The sequence below is a fragment of the Labrus bergylta genome, chromosome 19 (assembly GCF_963930695.1).
Source record: "Labrus bergylta chromosome 19, fLabBer1.1, whole genome shotgun sequence".
Taxonomy (NCBI): Eukaryota; Metazoa; Chordata; class Actinopteri; order Labriformes; family Labridae; genus Labrus; species Labrus bergylta.
In genome coordinates, this window is record NC_089213.1 from 14,356,817 (window position 1) to 14,380,891 (window position 24,075).

The window sequence follows — 24,075 nt, forward strand, 5'->3', positions numbered from 1 at the left end:
AAGCCATCAATATTAACCCTGAATTGTTTGCAGCCTGCAGTTTGAATTAGCATGCAGGCTGGAGTGAAAGCAGAGGTTGAGGCAAATTGTGGAAAATACTGAAGAGAGGAGGGGGCCGCCACCAGTCGAGGGGACAGAAACAAACACACACACACACACACACACACACACACACACACACACAGAGGATATGGGTTGAAAGGTCAAATGGATTTTTGAAAGACCTTTTTGAGAGACTTATTCCAAAACATCTTGCGTAAGAAAACAAGCTTGTTTTGGTGCTGAATGCATGTGCAGCCGTGAGCTGAGGTGCAGGCGTGTGTGAGGCGTCACAGTGTCGTGTTATTGTAACCCCGCCTGCATCACTGCACCGACTGTACTGGTGACCTACGTGTTAGAAGCGTGGACATTAGTATGTTTTGATGTAAACAGGAACTTAATTCTTCATTTCCTGTTCATATCCTGATTCCACAACAGCCGGCCTTTCTGTACCTGCCATATTTCTTTATTTAAGTACACATGTGTGTGTATTTGTTTTTCTTGTAAGAGTGTGTGTGTGAGTGTGTGTTGATACAGGGGTGTCCCACGTGAAGCCTAAACAGAGGGGCCTTTAAAATCAAAGACAGCCATGTTGTGTGTTTTAAACAGTATTTCTTTAGAGACAAATCCTAAACCTACGTAGTGTTTCTGTGTGAATGATTTCAGCAGTTTGAAGCGCTAAGAGCTATTCATTGTAAACCATTATTTTAAAAAAGTTAAAGAACACTCTTTACTTTGTTACAGGAGAGGTCGATGACTCTTGTGCCAGCGCAGAAATAGAGGAAAAAGAAGCCTCAGAGGCTGCAGAGGAAGAAGAACAGAAAGAGAAAGAAGAGCAGGAGGAGGAGGAGGCGGTGGCGGAAGTACGGGAGGAAGAGGAGGAGGAGGTTCAGCAAGAAGCAGTGGCAGAAAAGGAGGAGGAAAGTGAGGTGTGTGAGCAGGAAAAGGAGAAGGAGACAGAGGAGGCGGAGGAGGAGGACAGTGGCATCCTCAGCGACAAGGAGCGACAGAATGAGGAGGTGAATGAGAAAGACAACTGCTCGGCCTCCAGCATCTCCTCCGCCAGCAGCACTTTGGAGAGAGAGGAGAGGGGCAGCAACGACAATGGTGGGTGGTTTAGCACGGAATTTAAACTTTTCACGTTCATGGGTGTGTTTATTCAGCTGCCCGTGAACGTCTGAAGACACAGACGCAACACAATGCATTTCGTTGATTCATCGGCAGATGTCGAAACGCTAACTTTAGGTCAAAATCAACATCAGGTTTATGTGTGTCTCCAAATGTTGACGGTGGGTTTGAGAGAGCAAATTAGCCAAGGTCAAAAACTTGTGGCATCAACTTCAAATTAAGTTCGAGATCTCCAAGTTTTCGGCTTATAAATAACAATTAAGAAAAAGTGACAAAAATGTTGAATAAAGGAACCTTAACATAAGGGCAAAACTAGAATTTGTAGCTTATAGTAGATACAGTACACATATTTTCAGATCTACTCAGAGAGGGCTGTGATTGGTTAAAGTTGGTCTCTGTGGCTCACAGAGAAACTGACTTGCTAACCACACTGTCTTACCTGGGTATCAGGCAAGTTGATCGGTAAAATAACTTTTTATTTTATTAGGTGTGATATAGCACAGAGTAGCACATGAAGGAACAAATGAAAAAACCCTGGAGTATATTTGCATGTATGCAGCCAGGAGAAGGATCATTAAAGCTACAGTCTTGGAGGACAAGAAACGCCAATAACAGATCCTAAAGCAACAACTAAACAGCCTCTATTAGAAGACCTGCACACCAAAAAGCCCACTTCTTTTCATCTCTACATGTCCTGTTAGTGAGTTCCCCCTGTCTGATTATTCCCATTAATGATTGGTGCTTTAAATTGGCTCAGTTTTTCACAATTCACTGTATAGTAAATGTGTTTGAGCTGATACAGTGGGGTTCTTTCATTTGCATACATGAGTGTACTGTCACTTAAAATCCTCTCTGTTCCTTTTCAGGCCTTAAGGAGGCAGACGTGAATGAGCACAGTAGCAAACTCCTCAACAGCAAGCTCTTCATGCTGGACATGCTCTACTCTCAGAACAAGAAGCCCAGCGATGAGGAGGATGAGGAAGAGGATGCAGAGAAGGAGAAGGAGAAAGAGAAAGGAGAGGGGGAGGACAAAGACACCCTGGAGGATGCTGAAGGACAGCCAGGTGCTGTGCAGGAGGGCAACAACGGCGCCGACACAGCGGAGCAACGCGGGACCATCCGACACTTCGCTGAGCGGTTTGGAGACCTGATCAAGGACCTGAATTCCCCGCACTCCCCTCACTTGGATGTCCCGGCCAACGAGCCGCCGCCGCCGCCACCCCCACCCAAAAAGGAATCAGACACGATCTGGGACCAGCTCCTGGCCAGCCCTCGAGAGTTACGCATCGGGGACATCAACTTCACCGACCTGACGGAGGACGATGACAAGGACATTCTGGATGCTGTTTTGATGGGCGGATGTGGTGACCTCCCGCCCCCGCCGCCTCCTCCACCCTGCCTCCCGCGCTTCCCTCCACCCCCGCCCATGTTGGGGTGCTGCCCCCCGCCTCCCCCCATGATAGGAATTATGAGACCGCCTCCTCCGCCCTCACTTAATTCCCAAATTCCGGTGCCTCCACCCCCTGAGCCACCCCTGTTTAACAAGAAGAAGAAGACAATCAGGCTTTTCTGGAGCGAGGTGAGTGAGGATACAGCGACCATTTACATACAGTCAGGTACAACTCAGGCTTTATAGACTAAAGAAACAATCATAATTGTTTCAAATCAGTGTCACACGTCTTCTTTGAATTCTCGATCTTCATTATCAAATGACTAAATGTACTTTATAAAGCATAAGATCTTGGCTGGCAAAGCAAACAGGCTTTCACCTTTTTCTCTGTGGAGAGGAATTAAGTCACACTATTGCTTTTTTGTTTCTCAGAAATAAAGTTTAAAGAGACGGCACATTTCCAGTGGCCAGTTAACATTAAGGAGTCATGATGAGAAGCACAACTCCTAACTTGAAATGTTCTTGTAGCTGTTATTATTATTATTATTTTTTTTACATTTTGAAATGTGTTACACTGCCTCTACCAAATACAGTACATTCATGTCTCGTTCTGTGTGTTTTCAGGTGCGTCCAACAGACTCTCAGTATAGGGACTACAAGCGGAGTGGGGACTCACTTTGGTCCAAACTGGAACCAGTAAAGGTGGACACGGCGAAACTGGAACACCTGTTTGAGTCAAAATCAAAGGAAATGCCAGTCACAAAGGTAAACAGTCCAGAGGTTTCAGAGAGGTTTATGTATGAAATTCCTCATCCACCACTTAATGTTTGTAACATGTTTAAAGCAGTATGAGCTCTTTGTGTAAACTGCACAAGCTCGGCCGGAGTTGTGTACTTTCTGTTTAGTCTTTGTGACATTTGATGTACCTGATTGGCTCTTACAAAAACACAAACTACTTTAATTTTCAAGACACACAGCCCAGGGTTCAGTTATCCCTATATGCATCACTCTTAAGTTGATGTATAAGGGGTTAAGTGAGGTCACACGTGTTCTGATCCTGATCAAACATGAAAGTTACTGAAATCCCTCGCAAAGCCTCTAAATAAGAAAAGTCTGGTCAAGTAAGAAAGGGAGCTGAAACCAGGCTCCTCACGCTTTGAACTCCTGAGCCCCGGCATTCAACCACATCTTCCATTACAGACGGAAACCAGTAAGTAACTCAGCGAGGGAGGGCTTCATGGTCTGCACGTTATGTGTCAGTGTGACGGTGGTCTTCAGATAAAGCATCGCAAAAGCTCAAGCAAAGCTGTCAGGTAATGAGATAATCGGAGGTGTCGAGGACCACCTGAACACTGAAGCCAGAATGAGATTGCTTTGTTATTGCATTGGCTGACCCTTCTTTGGTCCCTCCTTTAAGTGTTAGGGAAAAATCCATCAGAATGCTAAATATGTTAAGGTGTTATAAAATAGTTTCAAAGCAATTTCACTGAAGCTTTCACCCACATGGTTGGAGCAATTTGGTATGTTGGTATCATTTCAACTCATGTTATGCAACCATTAGTCTTAACTAGTTTTTAAGGTTTTATCCGGTCAGAATCATGTATTTACCTACATTGTTCACTTCTAGACTTTAGTAAATAGAGACACAATCTTCAAGTTTGTATACATATTTAACAGAGTGGCTGTGGAAAGACTTAAATAACTACAAAACATGATTAAAAGAACACTAAAACGTTATTCTTACACATGGAACATGTTAGAGTTTATGCTGTGACATGCTCCATGGTGCTGCAAATACAAAGTGTTGCAATGTTGTGTTTGTCTTAAGCTCCATGTTGTGAGTGTCCAGTAACCAGATCTTAGCACCTATCCTCTTTCACTTTTATTTGATGACATCAGACAACCTCCTTCCTTTAATAGCCTATGCTGGCCTCAAGCGCTGATGAGGTCATTTGATCACATATAGATATAAACACATTTGGCCTGATCGTACACCCGACACCAAGCATCTTGACACACACGCTGTTGTCTTTCCCATTTTCCGCCTGACACAGTTGTAATTTTCACCCCCCCAAATCACTTTGCCAAGCGCTTAACGCCGTCCAAATAGGGCCCATAGTCTGTATAGACACTGTGATTCTTCTAACCATCTAGTTCTCACAGCTGCAGTCCATGAAACCTGAGTGATGATTCCTCTAATCCTTACAAGCACATAAAGCAGACCACACAAGAGAGAAAAGACACACAAGATGAAGCGCTGACACGTTTTGTACTTTCTTTGTCTCGCAGAAAACAGCAGCAGACGGCAAGCGCCAGGAGATCATTGTGTTGGATTCCAAGAGGAGCAACGCCATAAACATCGGCCTGACGGTGCTGCCTCCTCCTCGCACCATAAAGACGGCGATCCTTAACTTTGACGAGTATGCGCTCAACAAGGAGGGCATCGAGGTGAGGGATACAGATGACCCAGACCCATTCATTTATGTTGTATATGACAGGCTACCTGTCACTCATGTTCAGATATAATTTACCAGATCTAGAACTGAACATTGGTCCAAATGAATGTGATATCATTGCTATGATTGCTATTATTGTTGCATTGTCTGGCTCTGTCCACTTAAGAAATCCAACACAGAAACAAGATGAGCGAACTTGAGAACAGTAACTCGCTTTTCAGCCAAGAATCCCCGATGCTGTGTTTTTCCACAGTACTGAAGGCATTTTCAAGACGGGCATCATTGGCAAAACAACTCTTCGTCATCCCACCTCTTTTTTTTTAAACCCACCCTCAGAAAATCCTGACGATGATCCCCACAGAGGAGGAGAAGCAAAGGATCCAGGAGGCCCAGCTGGCAAACCCTGATCTCCCACTGGGCTCAGCAGAGCAGTTTCTCCTCACCCTGTCCTCCATCAGCGAGCTCTCTGCCAGACTTCAACTCTGGGCCTTCAAGATGGACTACGAGGCAACCGAGAAGGTGTGTAAAAATAATATGGGGCAATTCGAACAAAACAAAAAAAGAAGAGGAAGTTTCATTTTACAAGAACCATCAATCACCATTATCAAAAGCACATTTAAATCCATGCTGTGCAAGTGAACTTCATCTTATCAAAGGAGAAACAGACACAAACATATGAAGCCAAATGAACTCTGAAGGTTTGAGTAAATGTGCACAGCATATGTGGTGTGCATTTAAGTCTGAGTGTGTTATGCAGAGTATCAACATCCCTTTTAGTACAAACAACATCCGCAAAACATCAACATAGTTACATCATAACATAACCAAATATGCACCCTTATTAGCAGCACCTCGTCTCCTTTTGGCACACCGTGTTTTACTCGAGCGAAAGAATCTGCAGGAGGACAAGAACAAAGTAAAAAAAAAATGCAGAGAATTGAAAACATTCCAGCCCCTCTCTTTCTGTCCTGGGAATTTTTTACGGCTTGCCGCAGGATGTTGTTGTCTCTAATTTCTCCATGAAAGGCACAACTCCCGAACACAGGTTTGACAGAGTACTGTTCCCGGCTTGACTCTGCGGGATGGTTTGCTAGTGGGAAATGTAATACCAACATACCATGCCGGCGCATAAGAGAACCTCCAGCAAAAATAGACGCGCTCAATTTAATCAGAAGTATGTTTGAGGGAGAATGCCGACTGAGGCGAGAACATTTAAACAACCTGAGGACCTCAAACAATCGCAGATGATTTGTGGCGTGACACACCTGTGCTCCATAGACGCATCAAACACGTGTTTAGGAGTCATAGTTTACTCCACTAATGCTGTGTGTGTGTGTGTGTGTGTGTGTGTGTGTGTGTGTATACTCAGGAAGTTGCGGAGCCGCTGCAGGATCTGAAGGAAGGTATGGAGCAGCTGGAGAAGAACAAAACTCTGCGCTTCATCCTCTCCACGCTGCTCTCTATCGGGAACTTCCTCAACGGCACCAATGTGAGTCATGACCGTAACAGGGTGGCATCATTATACTGGGACTTAATGACAAGCTTCTTTTGTTTGCAGCAGTAGTTTGTCAAGATTGTAAAGACAGTAAATTATATAGAGTTTGGATTTTCTAAGCCTGTAATTTGTAGATTAAAAATGACATCACATACTGACTACTGTGATTTGGTGATGATAGATTCACCTTATGTTAGTGTATATATAGGAAAGCTTTTTCTTTCTTTTTTTTTTTATATTCTGTGTGTCCTTATGTCCAGGCAAAAGGCTTTGAGATGACATATTTGGAGAAGGTTCCAGAGGTAAAGGACACGGTCCATAAGCAGTCTCTGCTGCATCACGTCTGCTCTGTGGTGGTGGAGAACTTCCCTCAGAGCACCGACCTCTACTCCGAGATCGGAGCCATCACCCGATCGGCAAAAGTAGGCACCACACTCACCAATGGAAAACTCATTTTGTCAACACACTAGAAAACATTTCCAAGAGGGGTCAAATTAAAAGCACAATTTTTTTAAGGATAGATTCCCAAGGAACTTAGGTCACAGGTTTCCTTGCTTGTCAGGAGCTATTGGCTGCACCTGTGATGTTCCCCCTCAGCTGATGGCTGATGACGGTCAGCCGGGCTGGGAGGTTATATAGGGAGGTGGAAGGGTCCCCGCTCACTTGGTTTTGTGTCTCCAGCGAGTCAACGCCATCAGTTGGCTTTCTGTGGGGGTTTCTTTGAGTGAAAATGAAAGAATGCGGCTTGTTCGAATAACACGCCTTGTGAAGTTTGGTATTATTTACTGAGCCATCGTGCATATCACATCTGAGTTGGAGTGTCAATAACATATGGGCCTATTATGCGCGCCAACTGAACAGTAGGTCTTAAGAGTATACAGCATGGATAGAAGAGACTGTCTACTGTCAGGATTGTGTAGGCACTTTGCAATTCGGAAGCATCTTTTCTTGTTTTTTTAAACATTTGTCACTCCTTCCATTACCCCTCTTTTCATTGACTCCCACTTCTCTTTGTTTTGGCTCCAATTAATGTTCATCTGTCATGATAGAATCAGCGGTCTTCTGTCACCTTTAAGAAACCCGAGGCCCACTCATTTGGTACCCTCTTGTAACAAGTGCAGTGTTTCGTTAGTTCACCAACTCGTGATCCCTGTCAATCAGATTTGCTTTCTGGGGGGAATGTAACAAGAGATGCAGCTGAAATTTAGAAACTAAAATTGATGCCAACTTTCATTTCATTATCTTTATTATCAGAGAAAAATGAAACTTGACAAAACTTTTCATGTGTTATAAAAAGGCAACAAGTCATCATGTGCTTCTTTAACTATAAAAACATAAGGGTGTCAATTTGGCTCCCAAACAATGGATGCAGGGAAGACTTTTAATGAGCTCATCAAGCTTCTTTAGAAAAATCAGAAGTTATCTTCAAGTCTTTTTTTTTTTTTTTTTTCAAAAGAACTTTAACTGTAAGACCTTATATTGTCAAACAATGAAAGCTTTTTTTGGTTGTTGATTTAGCTTGATATTAAAATCTTTAAGTGTCTGATTTCACTGTGTTCCTGTGTACGTTGTTGTATATGTTGTATCCCCATCAGAGAGATTAAATATATTTACTTACACTACTTTCAGCATTTTTTTTTTGGATGCACTTTTTGTGTAGTACCCTCCGCTGGACCTCAATATGTTTCTATATCTCTACTCTTAGGTGGATTTCGACCAGCTTCAGGAGAATCTGTGTCAAATGGAGCGAAGGTGCAAAGCGTCATGGGACCACCTAAAGGTGATTGCAAAGCATGAGATGAAGCCCCAGCTAAAGCAGAAGATGTCTGACTTCCTCAAAGACTGTGCAGAGAGGATCATCATCCTCAAGATAGTTCACCGCAGGATCATCAACAGGTAGCATGATTAAAGTTATAATCATGCTTAAGTTTATATGTATTATGTAATACTGTATGTCATGGGAAATCATTTAAAAGATCTACTCCTTGAACTGTAAAATTCCCCCATCCCGTGAGGAATGAAGTAATTACTCACTAAAACCACAAGTGTTTATTGTCTAGTCTGTAATCTTACAATAACCCATTTGATTACATATTGTCCCTGAAGGACTTTTAGGGACACTCAGTTTTGTCATTTCTCTTTTTCCTCCCCCAGGTTCCACTCATTCCTGCTCTACATTGGTCACCCGGCATACAGCGTGAGAGAGATCAGCGTCCACAGGTTCAGTAAAATCCTCAGCGAGTTTGCGCTGGAGTACCGAACGACCCGAGACCGCGTGCTGCAGCAGAAACAGAAGCGAGCCGACCACCGCGAGCGCAACAAGACCCGAGGAAAGATGATCATGGACGTCAATGCACCTGTGAGGGCCAAGCATCAGAAACACAAACACTTTTCTTTCTTTTCTTTTTTTTGTCCACATCTAGAGCTTTTTTACTCCTTTTTCCTTTCATCTTCTCTGAACTATCTTTTAAATTTGACTCTTTCTTCCCCCTGTAGTCTGATGATGAAGAAGAGAGTGAGGTATCAACCTGTGTGCTGGTTGCCTGCATATGTGTGTGTGCGTGTGCATGAAAATACTATCCCTGACTGCATCTCTTTACCTCAAGTTTTCTTTTCACTCATTATAACCTCTAAATGGATGAGTCAATGAGGTAGAGGAGGGATTGTAATCTAAACATGTTGGTTGTTCTACTTGTGAGTTGGCATGTTCGTGTCACAAAGCATGACAAAAACACACAAGCTGAAAAACTCTTATCCTCTTTTCCTTTCTTCTTCTCTCCCTTCAGTGTGGTCCATCCTATGGCTCTAGCAGCAGCAACAGGGCCCCTAGTGGCAGCCAGGAGAGTGAGCAGCCACAGGGTCTGGGCCAGTCTGAGGATGCTGCGGAGCACGAGAACATGAAAGCAGTGCTGAGAACGAGCCTCAGTGGAGGGGACAAGGAGGCGAGCGGAGTCCCAGGACTTAGAACACGAACAAGATCCCGGCCTGGACGAGGAGGTGAGGGTGACGGAAAGTTCTTGACTAGAGTCGCGCAGACGAAGTGAATGAACATCAAAACAGTTTTGTGTAAAACCGGGTTCCATTCTGCTCTATGCGTTCAAGGTCGCACTGCGCAGGCATGGACACCGGCGGCGGAGGACCCTCAGATCTGCGGAGACGACGCTGCCGACGAAATAATGGAGCGCATAGTGAGGTCGGCCACTCAGGGCCCAGGAACTAGAGCCCAGCCCCGAGAGAGGAGGCGCTCCAGGGCAAACCGCAAGTCATGTAAGTTATGCTTCACCTGAACGCTCACTTCTGTCCCCAATCAAAAGAGCAAACTAGTTCTATGGAGGTTTCCTTCATTTTGTGTGTTGATGTACAACAAAGCCACAAAAATGCTTCTCACATAAATGCTAGAATATTTAACTGGTCCAGTTCCCCCCCGAACCTTGAGAAGTCCTCCTCATTGATGTCTGTGAAGGAGTTGTATAAATACAGCAGAGTAGGCCTCACAACCCCCTCCATCCAGTTGCATTATGGGAAATGTCAAATCCAAAGTGCTAGAGCTCTGATAAAACAAGCAAAGTCTCACACATTTTATAGATGTGCAATATTTAGACTCCCGAGTTAACCCTTAGATGATTTAAAACGCTGGACGTAGAATTAGACATTAATAGAAAGTTAGTCTTGAAAGAAGCTGCGTCAGAGTGCTCACAGATATGTTTTCCAAAAGCCAAATTGGGATTAGCATTTTAAGGTCACAGTGTTTTAATTCATGTATTTTATTATTAGTTAAATCTGTCAGTCTGGAAGTTCATAAAGCATTGGAAGTAAGCATGTCCTAACTTCTCCTTTTCTTTCTTCCTGCAGTGAGGCGGACACTTAAGAATGGTCTGACCCCAGAGGAAGCTCTTGCTTTAGGACTTACTGATTCTCCTGATTCATGAATGTGATCAGCCGACCTCCTGACTGTCCTTGTTGTCTTGGAAACATAGCCACAATCATCAAAGGGACATCTCTGACAGCCTTCTGCTTTCGCCACGGGTTGTAGAGGGGTTTTTCCACCAGTCACAACCCCCCAGTTAGAATTTTGCCAGCTGCTTATTTTGCCTGTCATGTCTGGCTGATGAAGCTGCAGCCTTGAGTGTTCTTCTTTTTTTCTTTTTTTTTTAATGCAAATCCAAGCAGACGTCAAAGAAAGAGAATCTGTGTTGAATGGGACAGAAATGAAATAAGGTGAAACATTTTCATTCATCTTAACATTTATTGGACAAAAATGTTGCATTAGTCCAAAAAACAGATTTTTCTTGTGATTTCCGGCATCTGTGACTTCACCATTTTCATTTGTTTAAAGCTGTGAATTTCAGTTATATCAACAGGCTGAAATGGAAGTTACATTTTTTGCTGACGTCCTGCTCTGATGTATCCAAGAGGTCACCTCAAACAAAGAGGCTTACTAAGAAGGATCCTTTTTGTAAAAAAGGCAAATGTTTGCTTCTGCAGCAGCATGTTTGACAAGTGACGAGTGTCGATGTTTAGTAGGAATGTGAAAGGTTTACATTCTGATGTGTGCCTTTCATTTAAAAAGGGACAACGCTGTACCTGTATCCCACCTCTCCCTCTTGCTTTATGCACCTCCTACTTCTCAGATCACTCACAAATGTCACATTTACAGCCGTCATGTATGGATATGATCGTTGAATACCATTGACTTTGTTATTTTGGCAAAATTGTTGTCAGTATTTATTTGCAAAGCTCCGACATCTTGCACCTTACTCGACATTAATCGTTTCTCAAGCTGAAACTGATTCGAATCACACACAGAAAAAAAAAAGATGTTTTAATCTCAGAGGAACTTTTTGTAAAGTGTAAAAAGACAAAGAGATGGAAACACTTTTTTTATTATTATCTATTTTGAAGGACATGCAGAGAATTCTGCATAAAATGTGTACATGCCCTTTTCAGCTGCCAGGTACTAAATACTGTAGAAGTACAGTGTGCATGTTTGGTGAGGTTCATGTGTTGTACTATTTTTGTATTTTCTGTAGAAACTTGTATTATAGTCTAAGAGAGAAGGGGTTAAAAAAAAAAGATGCTGTTCTGTGAATTGTAATAAATAATAAAAACAATTAAAAAGAGCTTAAATATGTGTTTCTCTGTGTTGAGAGAGGTGAGCGTTATCTGCATATTTTGTTTGAACTCTGTTACCATGTTGTACTTTGTATGAACTTGACAGGTTGTGGATCATTTAAAGTCCCATATGAATCATGTGCTCCCCTCTTAGGTCAACACAAACTGGTTAATATCACTGCGTAAATATTACGTGGTGAGCTGAACATGACACCGAGGTGGAGTACATTTTCACTTGAAATGCTGTGTATACACATTCTGCAATAATAAAACAAACATCGAGTGAAACCGAAGGGTGTGTGTGTGTGTGTGTGTGTGGTTGTTCTTTACTTCTTTCACTGAGCCTTTAAGTTCACAAAGGAACACAAACATGGGTGTGTGTCTATACTGACCAACCTTTAGATGAAACAGGAGCCACACTTTACCTGTGCTGTTCAGTGTTAAGTGTCTTAGTTTGATTAACAAAGCGTCTGTCCGCACCTACGTGGATGAGTCTGCTGTTGGTGTTTGATCCTCTCCAAGCTGGCATGTGATGATCACTCTGGGGGGGAAAAAAAAAACATCTTTCTTTTGTCAAATGGGAGCACAAATCCAACGAAGTCTTGGGAGTCAACCCGAGATGACAGGTTAGTATAAGATGTGCATTATGACCACAAAAAGTTACCACAAATAATAAAAAAAAACTCATTAGTGCAACCAAACTTTGAACTTCCAACTCCCTAACTTCAAACATGGAGACAACAGTACTGAGTAAGTCATGTTCTGCATGTTTATAACTAGAGGTATAAAACTGTATTTGGGATATGTTGACTATTATACAGTCTATCGTAACAAATCATAGATTATTTTCTGAAAGAATCAGTTCAAGTCGCAGAGTAACAAGCTGATCCAATGACAGCCCGGGGGAGCAAGCACTGATGTATCAACCCATGATGGAGGGTCTCCATCTCACTGAAAAACTCTGTAACACACAGCAAGCAAATGTAAAGACGCATACAACACAATCGCACCATATTAATCATTTGTCTTAGATATAGTCGTGTACTATCAATGATTTTACCCTGAAGAGGAGAGACATGATTCTGCTGTGGAGAAAAACAGACAATCTGGTCACTGAACTCAAACCCTGGGAAGACTACCATTCTCCATGGAGAAGGTACATATGAACAGTATGCTCACACTCAAATAAAGACACACAAATCCACTATTCTGAAAGCAATGAGTCGTCCATTTGATTCTAAATCAATGTGGCTGCAGGCTCAAACCTGGGCACGGGTCTTTTCTTTGGCTGATGTGGTCTTCTTTCCAAACAATGTTTATGCTTTCCGTTTTGGGTAGATCACTGCAGAGTGTATGATGGTAGAATTATCGCCCACAGTGTGCATTATTTTTTTTTGTGTGGCTAATTGACCTTGTTTTCTCAGTTTTACAGCCCCAATGGTTAAGAATCCCCTGAAGAATCCCTAAAGACGCTCCAACATTAACGGGATTGTGTAGTGGGAGGGGGGGGGGGTTGATTTGAATATAAAATTTATTGGAAAGATATTACATTTAAAAAAAAAAAATGTTTATTTAATATTTAAGGGTTCAATCGTCTATGCTTGGTTAGATGTTAAGGCATTACTTGATAAAGCTGTAATAGATACTCCCGACCAATAGATGGCAATATGCGCTTTTGATGTACTTTGATATCTCCATGAAGTTTTGCAACGAGCGACATCAAATCCATTTTATTCAGGTCGAGTCAGTCTATCTGGTGGCAGTGTCCGTGACGGTGACGTTTCAGGCTCCAAAATCCCAAAACCATGGCCCAGGACATGACTCTGCTGTGGGGCTCCGGCTCTCCTCCCTGCTGGAGGGTGATGATCGCTCTGGAGGAGAAGGACCTGCAGGGATACAACCAGAAACTGCTCTCCTTTGAGAAAAATGAGCATAAGTCCCAAGAAGTGTTAGATTTAAATCCAAGGGGACAGGTAGGAAGTAGCCCTCTTTAACCTGCTGAATATGAAACTTTAGACTAACAAACAGCCTTGACGTGAACAGCATTGTGGTAAAGTGTCGTAAATCAACCTCAACCTGCTGCAGCCCCACAGTTGAAACATTACACCCTGATCTGTGTGCTGTGGTTGTAAGAATATTCCAGAGTCGATTTTAAAAGTCAGACATTTAAAAGTGTTGCAGCTTCCTGCAAAATGTTTTGCTTCTCAGCTGTCTCTGAAGGCTGAAGACGAATCAGAGGGATGTGTCTTTTCATTCGGCTTTCATCGGGTTCACCAAGCAGCTCTTTTTTAAAGGAGACTTCACATTTCTTTTAATCCGTGATTTCCAAAAAAAAAAAAAAGTGGGGTGGGACCATAGACTGTGGGGACCCCCCCCCCTAGGGGTTGTCTGGAGTTCTGACAGGGGGAGGGGCCCGCTGACAATAAACAATGCACACTGTCTTTTTTTTTTTTTTATTGCTAGTAAAGCATGGCACATTTTGTGAGAGGACTTTTAAGATAAACAAGGCTGAAAATGAACCCGCACCAAACGTCACAAATGCAAAAGTTTCATGTTGCAGCATCACTTTTAATAGCTTATTCTTTAATATGATCTAATCACAAGTATTTATTGACAGTGTACAAAGTGCTGCGTCTGAAACAGGGTGCAAGACAATCAACAAACAAGTTAAAACAATTTTTTTTTTTTAAAACAGTTAAACACACAGCAGACACAATTCATAAAATCTGAAATGAATAGTATAAAAGTAGGCTATATCAAAAGTATAGCACATAAAATAGTGGATTGCACTTTAAAGAATAGTTAGATTAATTCAGGAATGCAAATGTATCAGCCACATGTAAACACAGTTTTTCTATCTGTTTGCGCGTGACTTTAAAAACCTGTATCTCCTACAGGCAGGAGAGAGAACAGTTTGTGACCAGGGTGGGAACAGGCTTTAATGATTGTCTTGGCTCTGCTGAGGCCACGGGAGCTCGAGATGCCCTTTTAGAGAAGGCAGAGGACAAGCCAAACATTTATCCTGCCCTGTCTATCGCTCTCTATCAGCCTTTCATTTGATTTGATTTGATTTGAAAATCTTGATTGTCCCCGAGGGGCAATTTGGTTTGCAACAGAGGTAGTCAGTACATCCATAGAAACAGCACAATGACATAAATACATACGTAAAACATAAGTACCATGGATATCACCATGATGGGCAGCAGCTGAGCAGCCAGTATACCGTGACGAAAGGGGCTTGTTAGTTGTTTTTTTGTCTTTAAAGTTTGACGTCACACACTGAATCTGCTATTCTGTACCTTTTGCAGCCAATGTTCAAGATAAATTTTGGAAAAAAAATGTTTGGGAACCAATGCCTCGAGTCATTTTAAAGCCTTTTTCATTCAAGCGCCCAGCAGAGGGCGACAATGACCAAACAACAACGACAACTTAAAGTTTATGAACTACTGGTTGACTGTCAGCATACGGAAGAAATCATAAGACTTCAAGTGCCTCCAGTTCTGTGCTCGACTGCGTAACAGGATCAAATCTAATCGACTGGATTTTTGAAAGAGTGCATGTCCATTTCTCTACAGAGTTATACAATCTGTGTTGTGGTAGCTCAAGCAAAGCATGCTAGAAATTAACTAAATTTGCAATATTGTCATTTCGTGACTGGTTTTGAAATTCTGAATACTCTGTCATTTTAACAAAGGTACCTCACGGCCTTGTTCTGTATATTAGACAGAACATGTAGTGGGCAATGTTTCCCCAAGAGTCCCTGTGTGATGCGGCTCAGCAGCTTTTCTTAATTAGCTCCCAGTAGCATTTACATTAAGACAAGTCATGATGAGAACAATAACACTAATAGCAGTTAACCCTTGAACAGCTCTCGTTGCTCATAAAACTTTTTTTTTTTTTCCAGCTTCCCACCTTCAAACATGGTGACATCATTGTGAATGAATCCTATGCAGCCTGCTTTTACCTGGAGGTGAGTGAGCCTGCGTACAATTGAGAACTATCAATTCTGCAAACATTTTACAGACAATTCTTCAATGTTTGTGTTTTTGTTTCTCTCTCTCTCTCTCTCTCTCTCTCTCTCTCTCTCTCTCTCGTGTCTCTGGCAGAGTCAGTTTAAGTCCCAGGGCAACAAGCTGATCCCAGACAGCCAGACAGAGCAAGCACTGATGTACCAACGCATGTTTGAGGGTTCCACCTTCTACGACAAACTCAGTAAGACAAAAGAAAAAGGAACATTTAATAAAGGATAAAACCATCTCTGATATAAATGTGTATAAATGTTCCCCCAACAACAGTGTTTTTTTTTTTTTTATTCCTGTTTGAATCATTGTAATTGTAAAGTAAAAAAATACTACACTGTAATGATATCATACATCCAGTGCTTCTGCTAGCCTTATCTTATCTGAATATCTCAATGTGTTTTTTTTTTATAGATACAGTCATTTACTATGAGTGGTACGTCCCTGAGGGAGAGAGACATGACTCTGCCCTGACGAGAAACAAGGAGGCTCTAACCACTGAGCTGAAGCTCTGGGAGGGTTACCTGCAGAAGGTACCGAGTGTGCAGGCGAACAAAGTCAAAACCAAAGACAGTAGAAATAATCGATGAAGTCATTGTGATGTCACTGAGAATATGAAGCCTCTAATGGGACATTCGGCTGCTGCCATGTTGGTTTTCTTGAACCAGAAGTGACCGTATTTGAACTAAAGGTGCTGGAGAGGAGTGAGGGTTTGGGAAACACCAGTGGCTAATTTATTTACTTGTGGATGAGCCCATTTTGGTGGTTTGTAACCACCAAAAAAACACATACTGGGGCATGATCAACAACAACAGTTACTCCATATTACTAAAATTCCCTCAATCAAAAAAGCTTGTGCATAGATTTCTTGGACACTCAGTAAAAGCATTAAGCCGCGAAGAAAATTTAATTTCTTTTATTTTTTAATTAAAAAAAACTCCAATAAAAGCACAGATGATATAAACAAGGCCGAGCTGACACCGAGCAGACAGCCAGATGTAACTTCACCTCAATGTGACCACCCACATGATACAGAACTTCAGGCTTAATATAATTCTAATAGGAGAGTTGTATAAAAAATAACCCCCCATACCGTTGACATGATGAGAGGATTGAGCGATAATGCTGCATTCATGTGGTACGTAGGAAAAACGCACATGAACACCTGAACAAGTCGGAGCAACAACTCGGAAAAGAACAAGGTGCCCGACTTCCCTACTTGACGTCAGAATCGTCATCACATGAGGGCCAAAATATGCTTTGTTAATGTCAACACACTTTTTATTAATTCAAGTATTGCAAATCAACGTTTTGCTAAAATGTAACTCATAACGGTTACATTTTAACATTCAGACTTTTAGAGCTGAAATCACGCGCACACTCTGGAATTGGAAGAACGACTTCTCCAACTCGGAAACTTGGACCACCCGAGCAGCACACGAATGCAGCATAAGATCCAGAACAGCTTTTGCAGCAGGCTGTAAACGTGTTAGCCTAATGAGGATTCTTTAGCTGTGGAACCAGCCTAAGTGGACACTTCAGGCTAAGGGTTACAGCTTCTCAAAACTTATTGATGTTCAAATAAACGTTGTATTTTTCACCTCTCTCTAGCTGGGCTCCAACACTTGCCTGGCTGGACCGACCTTCTCTCTGGCAGATGTGATCGTGTTTCCGACTGTGGCCACCCTTTTCAGATTTGGGTAAGCGGGAACACTTTAGCATGTTCTTTTAAGACGTAACATGTTTGTGACTTTGCAGTTTCTGCTCTGTAGGATGTCTGCGGAGCGTTACCCCAACTTGGGAGCGTATTATGCTCTGCTGAAGGAGCGGCCCAGCATCAAAGCCAGCTGGCCTCCACACTGGCTGGAGAACCCCAAGGGCCAAGACACACTCAAAGACATCTGAGGCCCCCGGAAACAGTTCGCTGTCACGTCCGCCTGTAGCGTTTTTGGTTTATGTAGCTTAACTTCACAGTTTGTAGAATGTAGAACACTAACCCTTTACTTGTCCGGCTTTAAAAAGGGAAGAAAGTGTCAAGAACGGAAATGTGTTCTCAAAGTATTACAGTTGTAAAAGAATAATTAATTTTTTGTCAGGCTAACTTTAAATCCTTTTTTTTTCTCTTTCACAGCTGCGTGTTTCTGTCCAATCTTTACATCAGAAATCAGTCGATTTACAAATTAAAATGTGCAGAGTGTAGTGTTTGCAGGGTAACAAGCATAGGCTGCAGGAAAATGTCACATTATAATACTGTAAACATTGCACCTTTTTGTTGAACAGATAAATGGCATGTGTAACGAACAAATCCCTGTTGACTAATAAATGCATTAAAACAGCAGCTTTTAGTGCGTGTGAAGTGTTCATATGAAGTCAGTTATTAAAGTCACTTTGTTTTGAAACCACTAAATTGTCCATTTCAGCAAACATGAGACAAACGATCAGCAGACACTGTATTGTTATCAGAGGCTTGTACGACACAGAAGGTCAACATACCCGGATGTTTTTTTTTAATCCGTGTTTATCTCTTATCTCAAGTGTAACCTGCTCTAGAACTGGTTAGACGAGCACCGTGGCGATTTATCCTGATATGAAGGCCACCTTCATTGTCCTTAAAACCATTGAGAGTAACCCTGAAGATAAATCTCTAACCGCAAATCCTGCTCTGTGGTTGTAGATTTAATAGCTCAATATGAAAAACTAAAGATTTTACTGCTGAAGGTAGGGACATCTGAGGTGTTCATTCTTGTGGTTAGAAGGTCCAGTAAAAAGTTAAACATGATTATATAAACACCAATTTTGAGATCAATCTAGCGAAGCGATGTCATATAAAAGAGGTGCGGGAGTCTTTCAGGACATGACCCATTTGTTTTATGGTTTGAATGATTGTGCCAGTCCGTGTTTGCTCTACACAAAGGTAATTCAAATCCTGTGTTGTCATGACTTTGCATAAATGAGACGCCTCTATAATGTCTCCCCTGCATGGTTTTGTTGAAAAGCCTTTAAAAAACAATGGAGTTACACAGCTGCTATATAGAGGAATATGACATGCTGTTGAACACGGGTTCATAAGCCTCACACACAAACAGAAGTTATACATATTTGATTAGAGCGTCAATAAAAATGTTAAGCAAAGTGGGATCCCGTGTGCTCTTTTTTATCCGATTTCTTTTTTTGGAGATAGAATAACCATCATGGAGATACCAAATCACACCAGCTGTTTGTACCACAGCAATGCAAGCACTTTAAAAAACTACAATGGAAAGGAATTCTGTCAAATAAAAATGTGTATTTGGCCAAAAGTGCTTTCTTTAAGATCCATCTCTGGCAACTAATCCTCTACTGTCCTGATATCCAATAATTAAGACATCAGACTTAAAAAAGAAAGAAAAAACTCTGCAGTTCAAGGTTAATGATACGATGATGAGATTATGTTTTCAAACCTCCCTGGGACAAGCATGAATAGCAGAAACAGGTTTTTAATCATCGCTCCTGCAGGAATACCAGTTTGACTGTAAATATTTCTTTTTGTTCTTGCTTCGGAAACTAAATGCTTAAGTCATGCTTGTCGAGCAAAAGGCTGACAAACAAACTCAAGCACACTCACAAGAACTTCTCCTCGCCAAGACAGACTGTGTTCTTTTGAACTGACATAAAAAGAAGATGTGAGCTGTTGCACTCACTTCAAAACACACTACACTTAATATGGATGAAGCTCTCTGCATAGAAAATTGGACTGAAAATCCCAGACCTTTAACTGCAATCAAGCAGCAGTAAAATGTATCCCTGGAAGGAAAATTCTTCAGCAAACCACATGCTAGTCGTGTGATTTCTGCAGAAAGCTGTTTTTCTGTATGCAAACTAAGGACCAAACCAGCACAGATAATGATATAAAATGATTAAATATATGACCGGATTGTGTTGTATTTACACTCAGTGAGTTCACTTTATTGCAGTGTCGGCGGTAAATACTCGGGTGCACATCTGGAGTTCAAACCCAAACTCGGAGAAAGAGGCACAAAGAAGAAAATAAAGTGTGAAAAGTGGTAGCTACCTTTTTACAGCTCAATCTTAAATGCAGGGCTACATGTCACAGGTGGTGAATTCTGCATGACTTTATGATTTGATTGTGAATTTGAATAGCTGTGCCAGAACTGTTTTTTCTTCTCTGTGTGTGTGTGCAGGGGTGAGCCAAAAGTGCTGAGTCACTGTGAGTTTTCAACAGTCAGATATCAGTATGACATGAGCATAAATTAGTTAACCAGTTAATGACTTTGGCAGAATGGAAACCTACTGACAGGTCTCTACTGATACAAATTATAAGAGGGTTAAAGTTCGCTGGAATGACATAGCACTAATACGGCAAATGATAGTTGCACAATCACAACAGTGACATACTGACAAGTGTAATGACAACCGATGCACACAAAGAAACTGCAGAAATTGACTCATTAACTTGACATTTTGATGTAAAGTTCTGACTTCAGGGAACAAGTAGGTTAGAAGTAAAAAAAAAAAAGCATGTTATAGGTGGTTTAATTATGTCAGTGTGACATTCCCATTTGCCATGACCCACATTTGCTTTTTACAAATAGATCAAAGAGTATTAATACAAAGCAAGAGAAGTCAATGAACCTCACATCAGACTTTGCTTATGCTAATTCAAATGCAAGCAAGTAACAAGAGAGACACTTTACAAATTTTTCAATGCAGCAACTGAAACATGCAACCTTTCATTTTGAACCCCCGCTGGTACTGAGTTTCTGAAGTTTGAGTTCATGTGCTTGGATAGTTTGTGAACTATCGGAGCTTCTTGAAGTCACAGTGCTTTGCTGCCAACAAAGAAATGGGATGGGGCTTAACTCCACCAATCCTGACACAGAGCTTGTTATAAAACCAGACACACACACACACACACACACCCACATTCCTGCTTCACCCTTCCCTTCTTCCACCATTCACAACTTCAGCTGCTGTAAGGATTAGCAGTTCACACTGACAACTATGGCCAAGGACATGACTCTGCTGTGGGGCTCCGGCTCTCCTCCCTGCTGGAGGGTGATGATCGCTCTGGAGGAGAAGAACCTGCAGGGATACAACCAGAAACTGCTCTCCTTTGAGAAAGGGGAGCACAAGTCGCAGGAAGTCATGTGCATGAATCCCAGGGGACAGGTAAGTTTACTTTCAACCCTCCATTACCTTTAAAAAAAGATTAATGTGTCAGCATTTTTTTTTTCCACAAACATGCAAAAATGTAATCTACTTTTGTTGATGTCTTTAAGTAATAAAGGAACTTTAAGTTTTGATTCCACACCTTCTTTCTTAAAGCTTCCAGCCTTCAAACATGGAGATAATGTCCTGAATGAGTCCTACGCAGCCTGCATGTACCTGGAGGTAAGAACTTGGCCCTTTTTTATTAAAGTTGTATCCGTCTGTCTGCCAACAAGGAGTTAATAATTAGGTGGGCTGCTTGTGTTCTCTGTTAAACAATGCCTCCTCTGACATCCTACACCACAGAGGAACAGCAGCCAGAGCTTCATGCAGCTACTCATTATAGTATCTCCGTTCATGTCTCAAACAACAGAGCCAGTTCAAGTCCCAGGGAACCAAGCTGATCCCTGACTGTCCTAAGGGGCAGGCCATGATGTACCAGCGCATGTTTGAGGCTTTCGCACTTACCGACAAGATGGGTATGTACACTGATGTTGCCATGCTGACGAGATACAGGCTGCTGTTCACCCTGCATGCTAATGTCGCTAAAACAGGCCTTACTCAGCTTTTTTTTTAGGCATGTGGTATTAAAGCCAATCCAGGCTGGTGAACAACTTTCACTTAAGTTGTGTTACCACTATGAGGTCATTCTTTTGGGATTATGTTGCTCTTGGCAACATCAAACAGCACACTGCCACCTTTGAACCACTGAGACTTCATGTCATCAGTCAATCTCCCTAGAAGAAACTCCACATGATCTTGCCCTCTCCTCTCCAAGACACCTGAGTTGTTTAAAACACATGCCATGCGCTATTGAGCTGTGCATTTACAAAATGGTTAACACTCTACTTGAGCCATTTGTACTGCCTTCAGTTCAAAAACTTAAGTTGCATAAGACTGACCCTCCCTCAGCTGCAAAGGAAATGAGAGCAGTTATACTGTAGTAGCAGATGTTTAAAAAAAAATAAATCTTGAAAACCTCAAGAGAGACGCTGTCCCCACTGAATGCCTGTCTGTCTACTTTTTTTTTTTTTTTTTTTTTTTTTTCAGCCAGTGTTATCTACTACAACTATAAGGTCCCAGAAGGAGAGAGACACGACAGTGCTGTGAAGAGAAACCGAGAGACTCTCAAAGCTGAGGCCCAGCTGTGGGAGGGATACCTGCAGAAGGTACACCTACATATGATTAAAATACATTACAAACATATAAGACTATAGATTTAGGGCTGCATAGGATCTGCAAGACTTAACCTTCATCACAATCTCCCTCTGTTATGATGCTCTGATTAGTTTGTATTTTCCTTGTTGTTGTTTATTTCATTTTGTCATTCACATTTTTTGACTTCCTGTGTATTTTTCTGATGATATTCTCGAGTTTAGTTTTCAGTGTTTCCTGCTTTGTTTTGTAGTTTATCTCCCTGTGTAGCATGTCTATTGTTTCCTCCAGCCTCTATGCGTTTACCTCCAGTTTTGATTGAACTGATTGTCTTCATCTGTGTCTAGTTAGTCCCAGTGTTCCTTCACTTCTGTGTCAGCTCATTCTGTCAAGTTGCGTAATTAAAGGGTGGGACCAACATGCAGAAAAGAGAACTCCAGACACAGTTGAAGGCAATCAGAACTGGAGGGAAACGCATAGAGACAGGAAGTAACAATAGACCTGCTATGCAGGGAAATAAACTGCAAACTAAAATAGGAACTACTGAAAACTAAGATCAGGATCCTCAACAGAAAACATGGCAACGAGTGCATATAAATGAAACTAAGCAACAAGAACAAAGAATAACTGATGAGAATATTGATAGGCCTAACACTCAGAACTTAGTATGGTCAAATGACGCTGCTAGCCTAGCTTAGCATAGCACAAACACTAGTAACATCCTGTAAGCAGTTAGCTTATAGCGACTGTCTGTGGGTGAAACACTTGCCTCTCAGACTGTAATTCTGTCTTATAATCACATAACATTTCCTTTAGAAATGTATAAAATCTAAAAGTTGGGGACACAAAAAAATATTGCGGCAAATGATTACAAATATTATTGACACAATAGTTATACGCCAGTTAAACAAAAACAATACAATGGCATATGAAGGCAACTCGAGCTGAGGTTTTTTGCGCCTTAGGCTACTTTAGGGCAGAGCCATGCTAGTTGCTCTAGGCTGTTTAGGTTAAGCTAGCCTTATCTTTTTTTTTTTTTTTCTAAAGCTTCACGTGTTTTGGTTAAATGATGTCACTATTCTCATTTAAATCGCTGCAAGACATTGAAAAAGTTCCCTCCAAAATGCTCAGCTATATGTTAAATTGACACAAGCACCTACTTTATAATTTATCTATCTGTACAACTAACATGTTGATATATTATTTTTGGAATAATAATTGCAGCTATTTTCATCAGCTGATACAATTATCTTGGTTTTCAGATTTGTGCATCAGGACAGGAGTCATGCTGTTTCCTGGCAGGAAAGTGCTTCTCCCTGGCTGATGTGGCTGTTTTCCCAAGCATCGCTTATCTCTTCCGCTATGGGTAAGTTATCATCATTTCCTGCATGTTACCAAGCAGCCGTATATTTGTAATGTGAACCTTCCATTCACTTTTCCTCGCGTTTTAGGTTATCCGAAGAGCGTTATCCTAAACTGGCAGCTTACTATAACTGTCTGAAGGAGCGGCCCAGCATCAAAGCCAGCTGGCCTCCTACCTGGCTCGAGACCCCTGGACAGGACCTACTGAAGGACCTCTAAGACTCCAGCACTATCTGACACACTGGACCTGCTCCTGATGTGTGATCACTCCTTGCTTTGCACTACTTTAGCTGTGTGCATTATTTGGAAAAAAATAATGTACATTTACTGTTACTGCCATTATTCTGGTAACATAATTAGTTTTCGATTTCCACTACAAGTAAGACTTTATATGCTGTAACCAAATACAATAAAAACGAAGTTTCTGCTGGTGCTTTATTAAAAACCTTGTTGTTATCATCAAAGTCTTCTTCCATTCCAGCTTTTACTGAAACATGCTCAACACAGGCTTTAAACAAAGGGAGTAATGTAATTAAAGGTTTCTATACCAACATATTTTACCAAACGGATAAATAAAGGTCTCCGAAAGTAAAGCTGAAATTCACCTTGTCCTGTTTTTTTTTTTTTCTGTCATTTTATTTAAATGTCTTCGTTCTGCTCTTTCAGACATTTGGGTATCAGGTATATATACACCTACAAAAAAGACATCAG

At 41.6% G+C, this 24,075-nt stretch overlaps 3 protein-coding genes and 1 pseudogene across 6 annotated transcripts in view; all 4 read left to right on the forward strand.

Annotated features, from left to right (window-relative positions):
• Window positions 1-11,628, forward strand: part of fhod3a (formin homology 2 domain containing 3a) — a 55,455-nt gene extending 43,827 nt beyond the window's left edge. For 3 of the 4 annotated variants that reach the window (XM_065948010.1, XM_065948012.1, XM_065948013.1), the window contains 13 exons: window positions 784-1,146; window positions 2,034-2,746; window positions 3,182-3,322; window positions 4,847-5,005; window positions 5,350-5,532; window positions 6,383-6,502; window positions 6,769-6,930; window positions 8,214-8,404; window positions 8,663-8,867; window positions 9,005-9,028; window positions 9,295-9,505; window positions 9,611-9,775; window positions 10,361-11,628. In XM_065948010.1, coding sequence (XP_065804082.1) covers window positions 784-1,146; window positions 2,034-2,746; window positions 3,182-3,322; window positions 4,847-5,005; window positions 5,350-5,532; window positions 6,383-6,502; window positions 6,769-6,930; window positions 8,214-8,404; window positions 8,663-8,867; window positions 9,005-9,028; window positions 9,295-9,505; window positions 9,611-9,775; window positions 10,361-10,437 — 2,714 coding nt within the window. In that variant the 3' untranslated portion in view covers window positions 10,438-11,628. The remainder of the gene's footprint in view (window positions 1-783; window positions 1,147-2,033; window positions 2,747-3,181; window positions 3,323-4,846; window positions 5,006-5,349; window positions 5,533-6,382; window positions 6,503-6,768; window positions 6,931-8,213; window positions 8,405-8,662; window positions 8,868-9,004; window positions 9,029-9,294; window positions 9,506-9,610; window positions 9,776-10,360) is intronic. The other variant, XM_065948011.1, reaches the window with a different exon arrangement.
• A 549-nt stretch (window positions 11,629-12,177) lies between these two features.
• On the forward strand, window positions 12,178-13,065 carry LOC136177148 (glutathione S-transferase A-like; annotated as a pseudogene).
• A 266-nt stretch (window positions 13,066-13,331) lies between these two features.
• LOC109990914 (glutathione S-transferase A) lies at window positions 13,332-17,977 on the forward strand. The gene is made up of 6 exons (XM_020643186.3): window positions 13,332-13,593; window positions 15,525-15,590; window positions 15,727-15,832; window positions 16,054-16,172; window positions 17,251-17,339; window positions 17,412-17,977. Exons 1-6 carry the CDS (start codon window positions 13,426-13,428, stop codon window positions 17,542-17,544), a joined length of 681 nt encoding a protein of 226 aa, XP_020498842.1. The 5' UTR covers window positions 13,332-13,425; the 3' UTR covers window positions 17,545-17,977.
• A 2,571-nt stretch (window positions 17,978-20,548) lies between these two features.
• LOC109990895 (glutathione S-transferase A) lies at window positions 20,549-23,964 on the forward strand. Its single transcript, XM_020643164.2, has 6 exons — window positions 20,549-20,808; window positions 20,965-21,030; window positions 21,221-21,326; window positions 21,898-22,016; window positions 23,265-23,368; window positions 23,454-23,964. Exons 1-6 carry the CDS (start codon window positions 20,641-20,643, stop codon window positions 23,581-23,583), a joined length of 693 nt encoding a protein of 230 aa, XP_020498820.1. The 5' UTR covers window positions 20,549-20,640; the 3' UTR covers window positions 23,584-23,964.
• The last annotated feature ends 111 nt before the right edge of the window (window positions 23,965-24,075 follow it).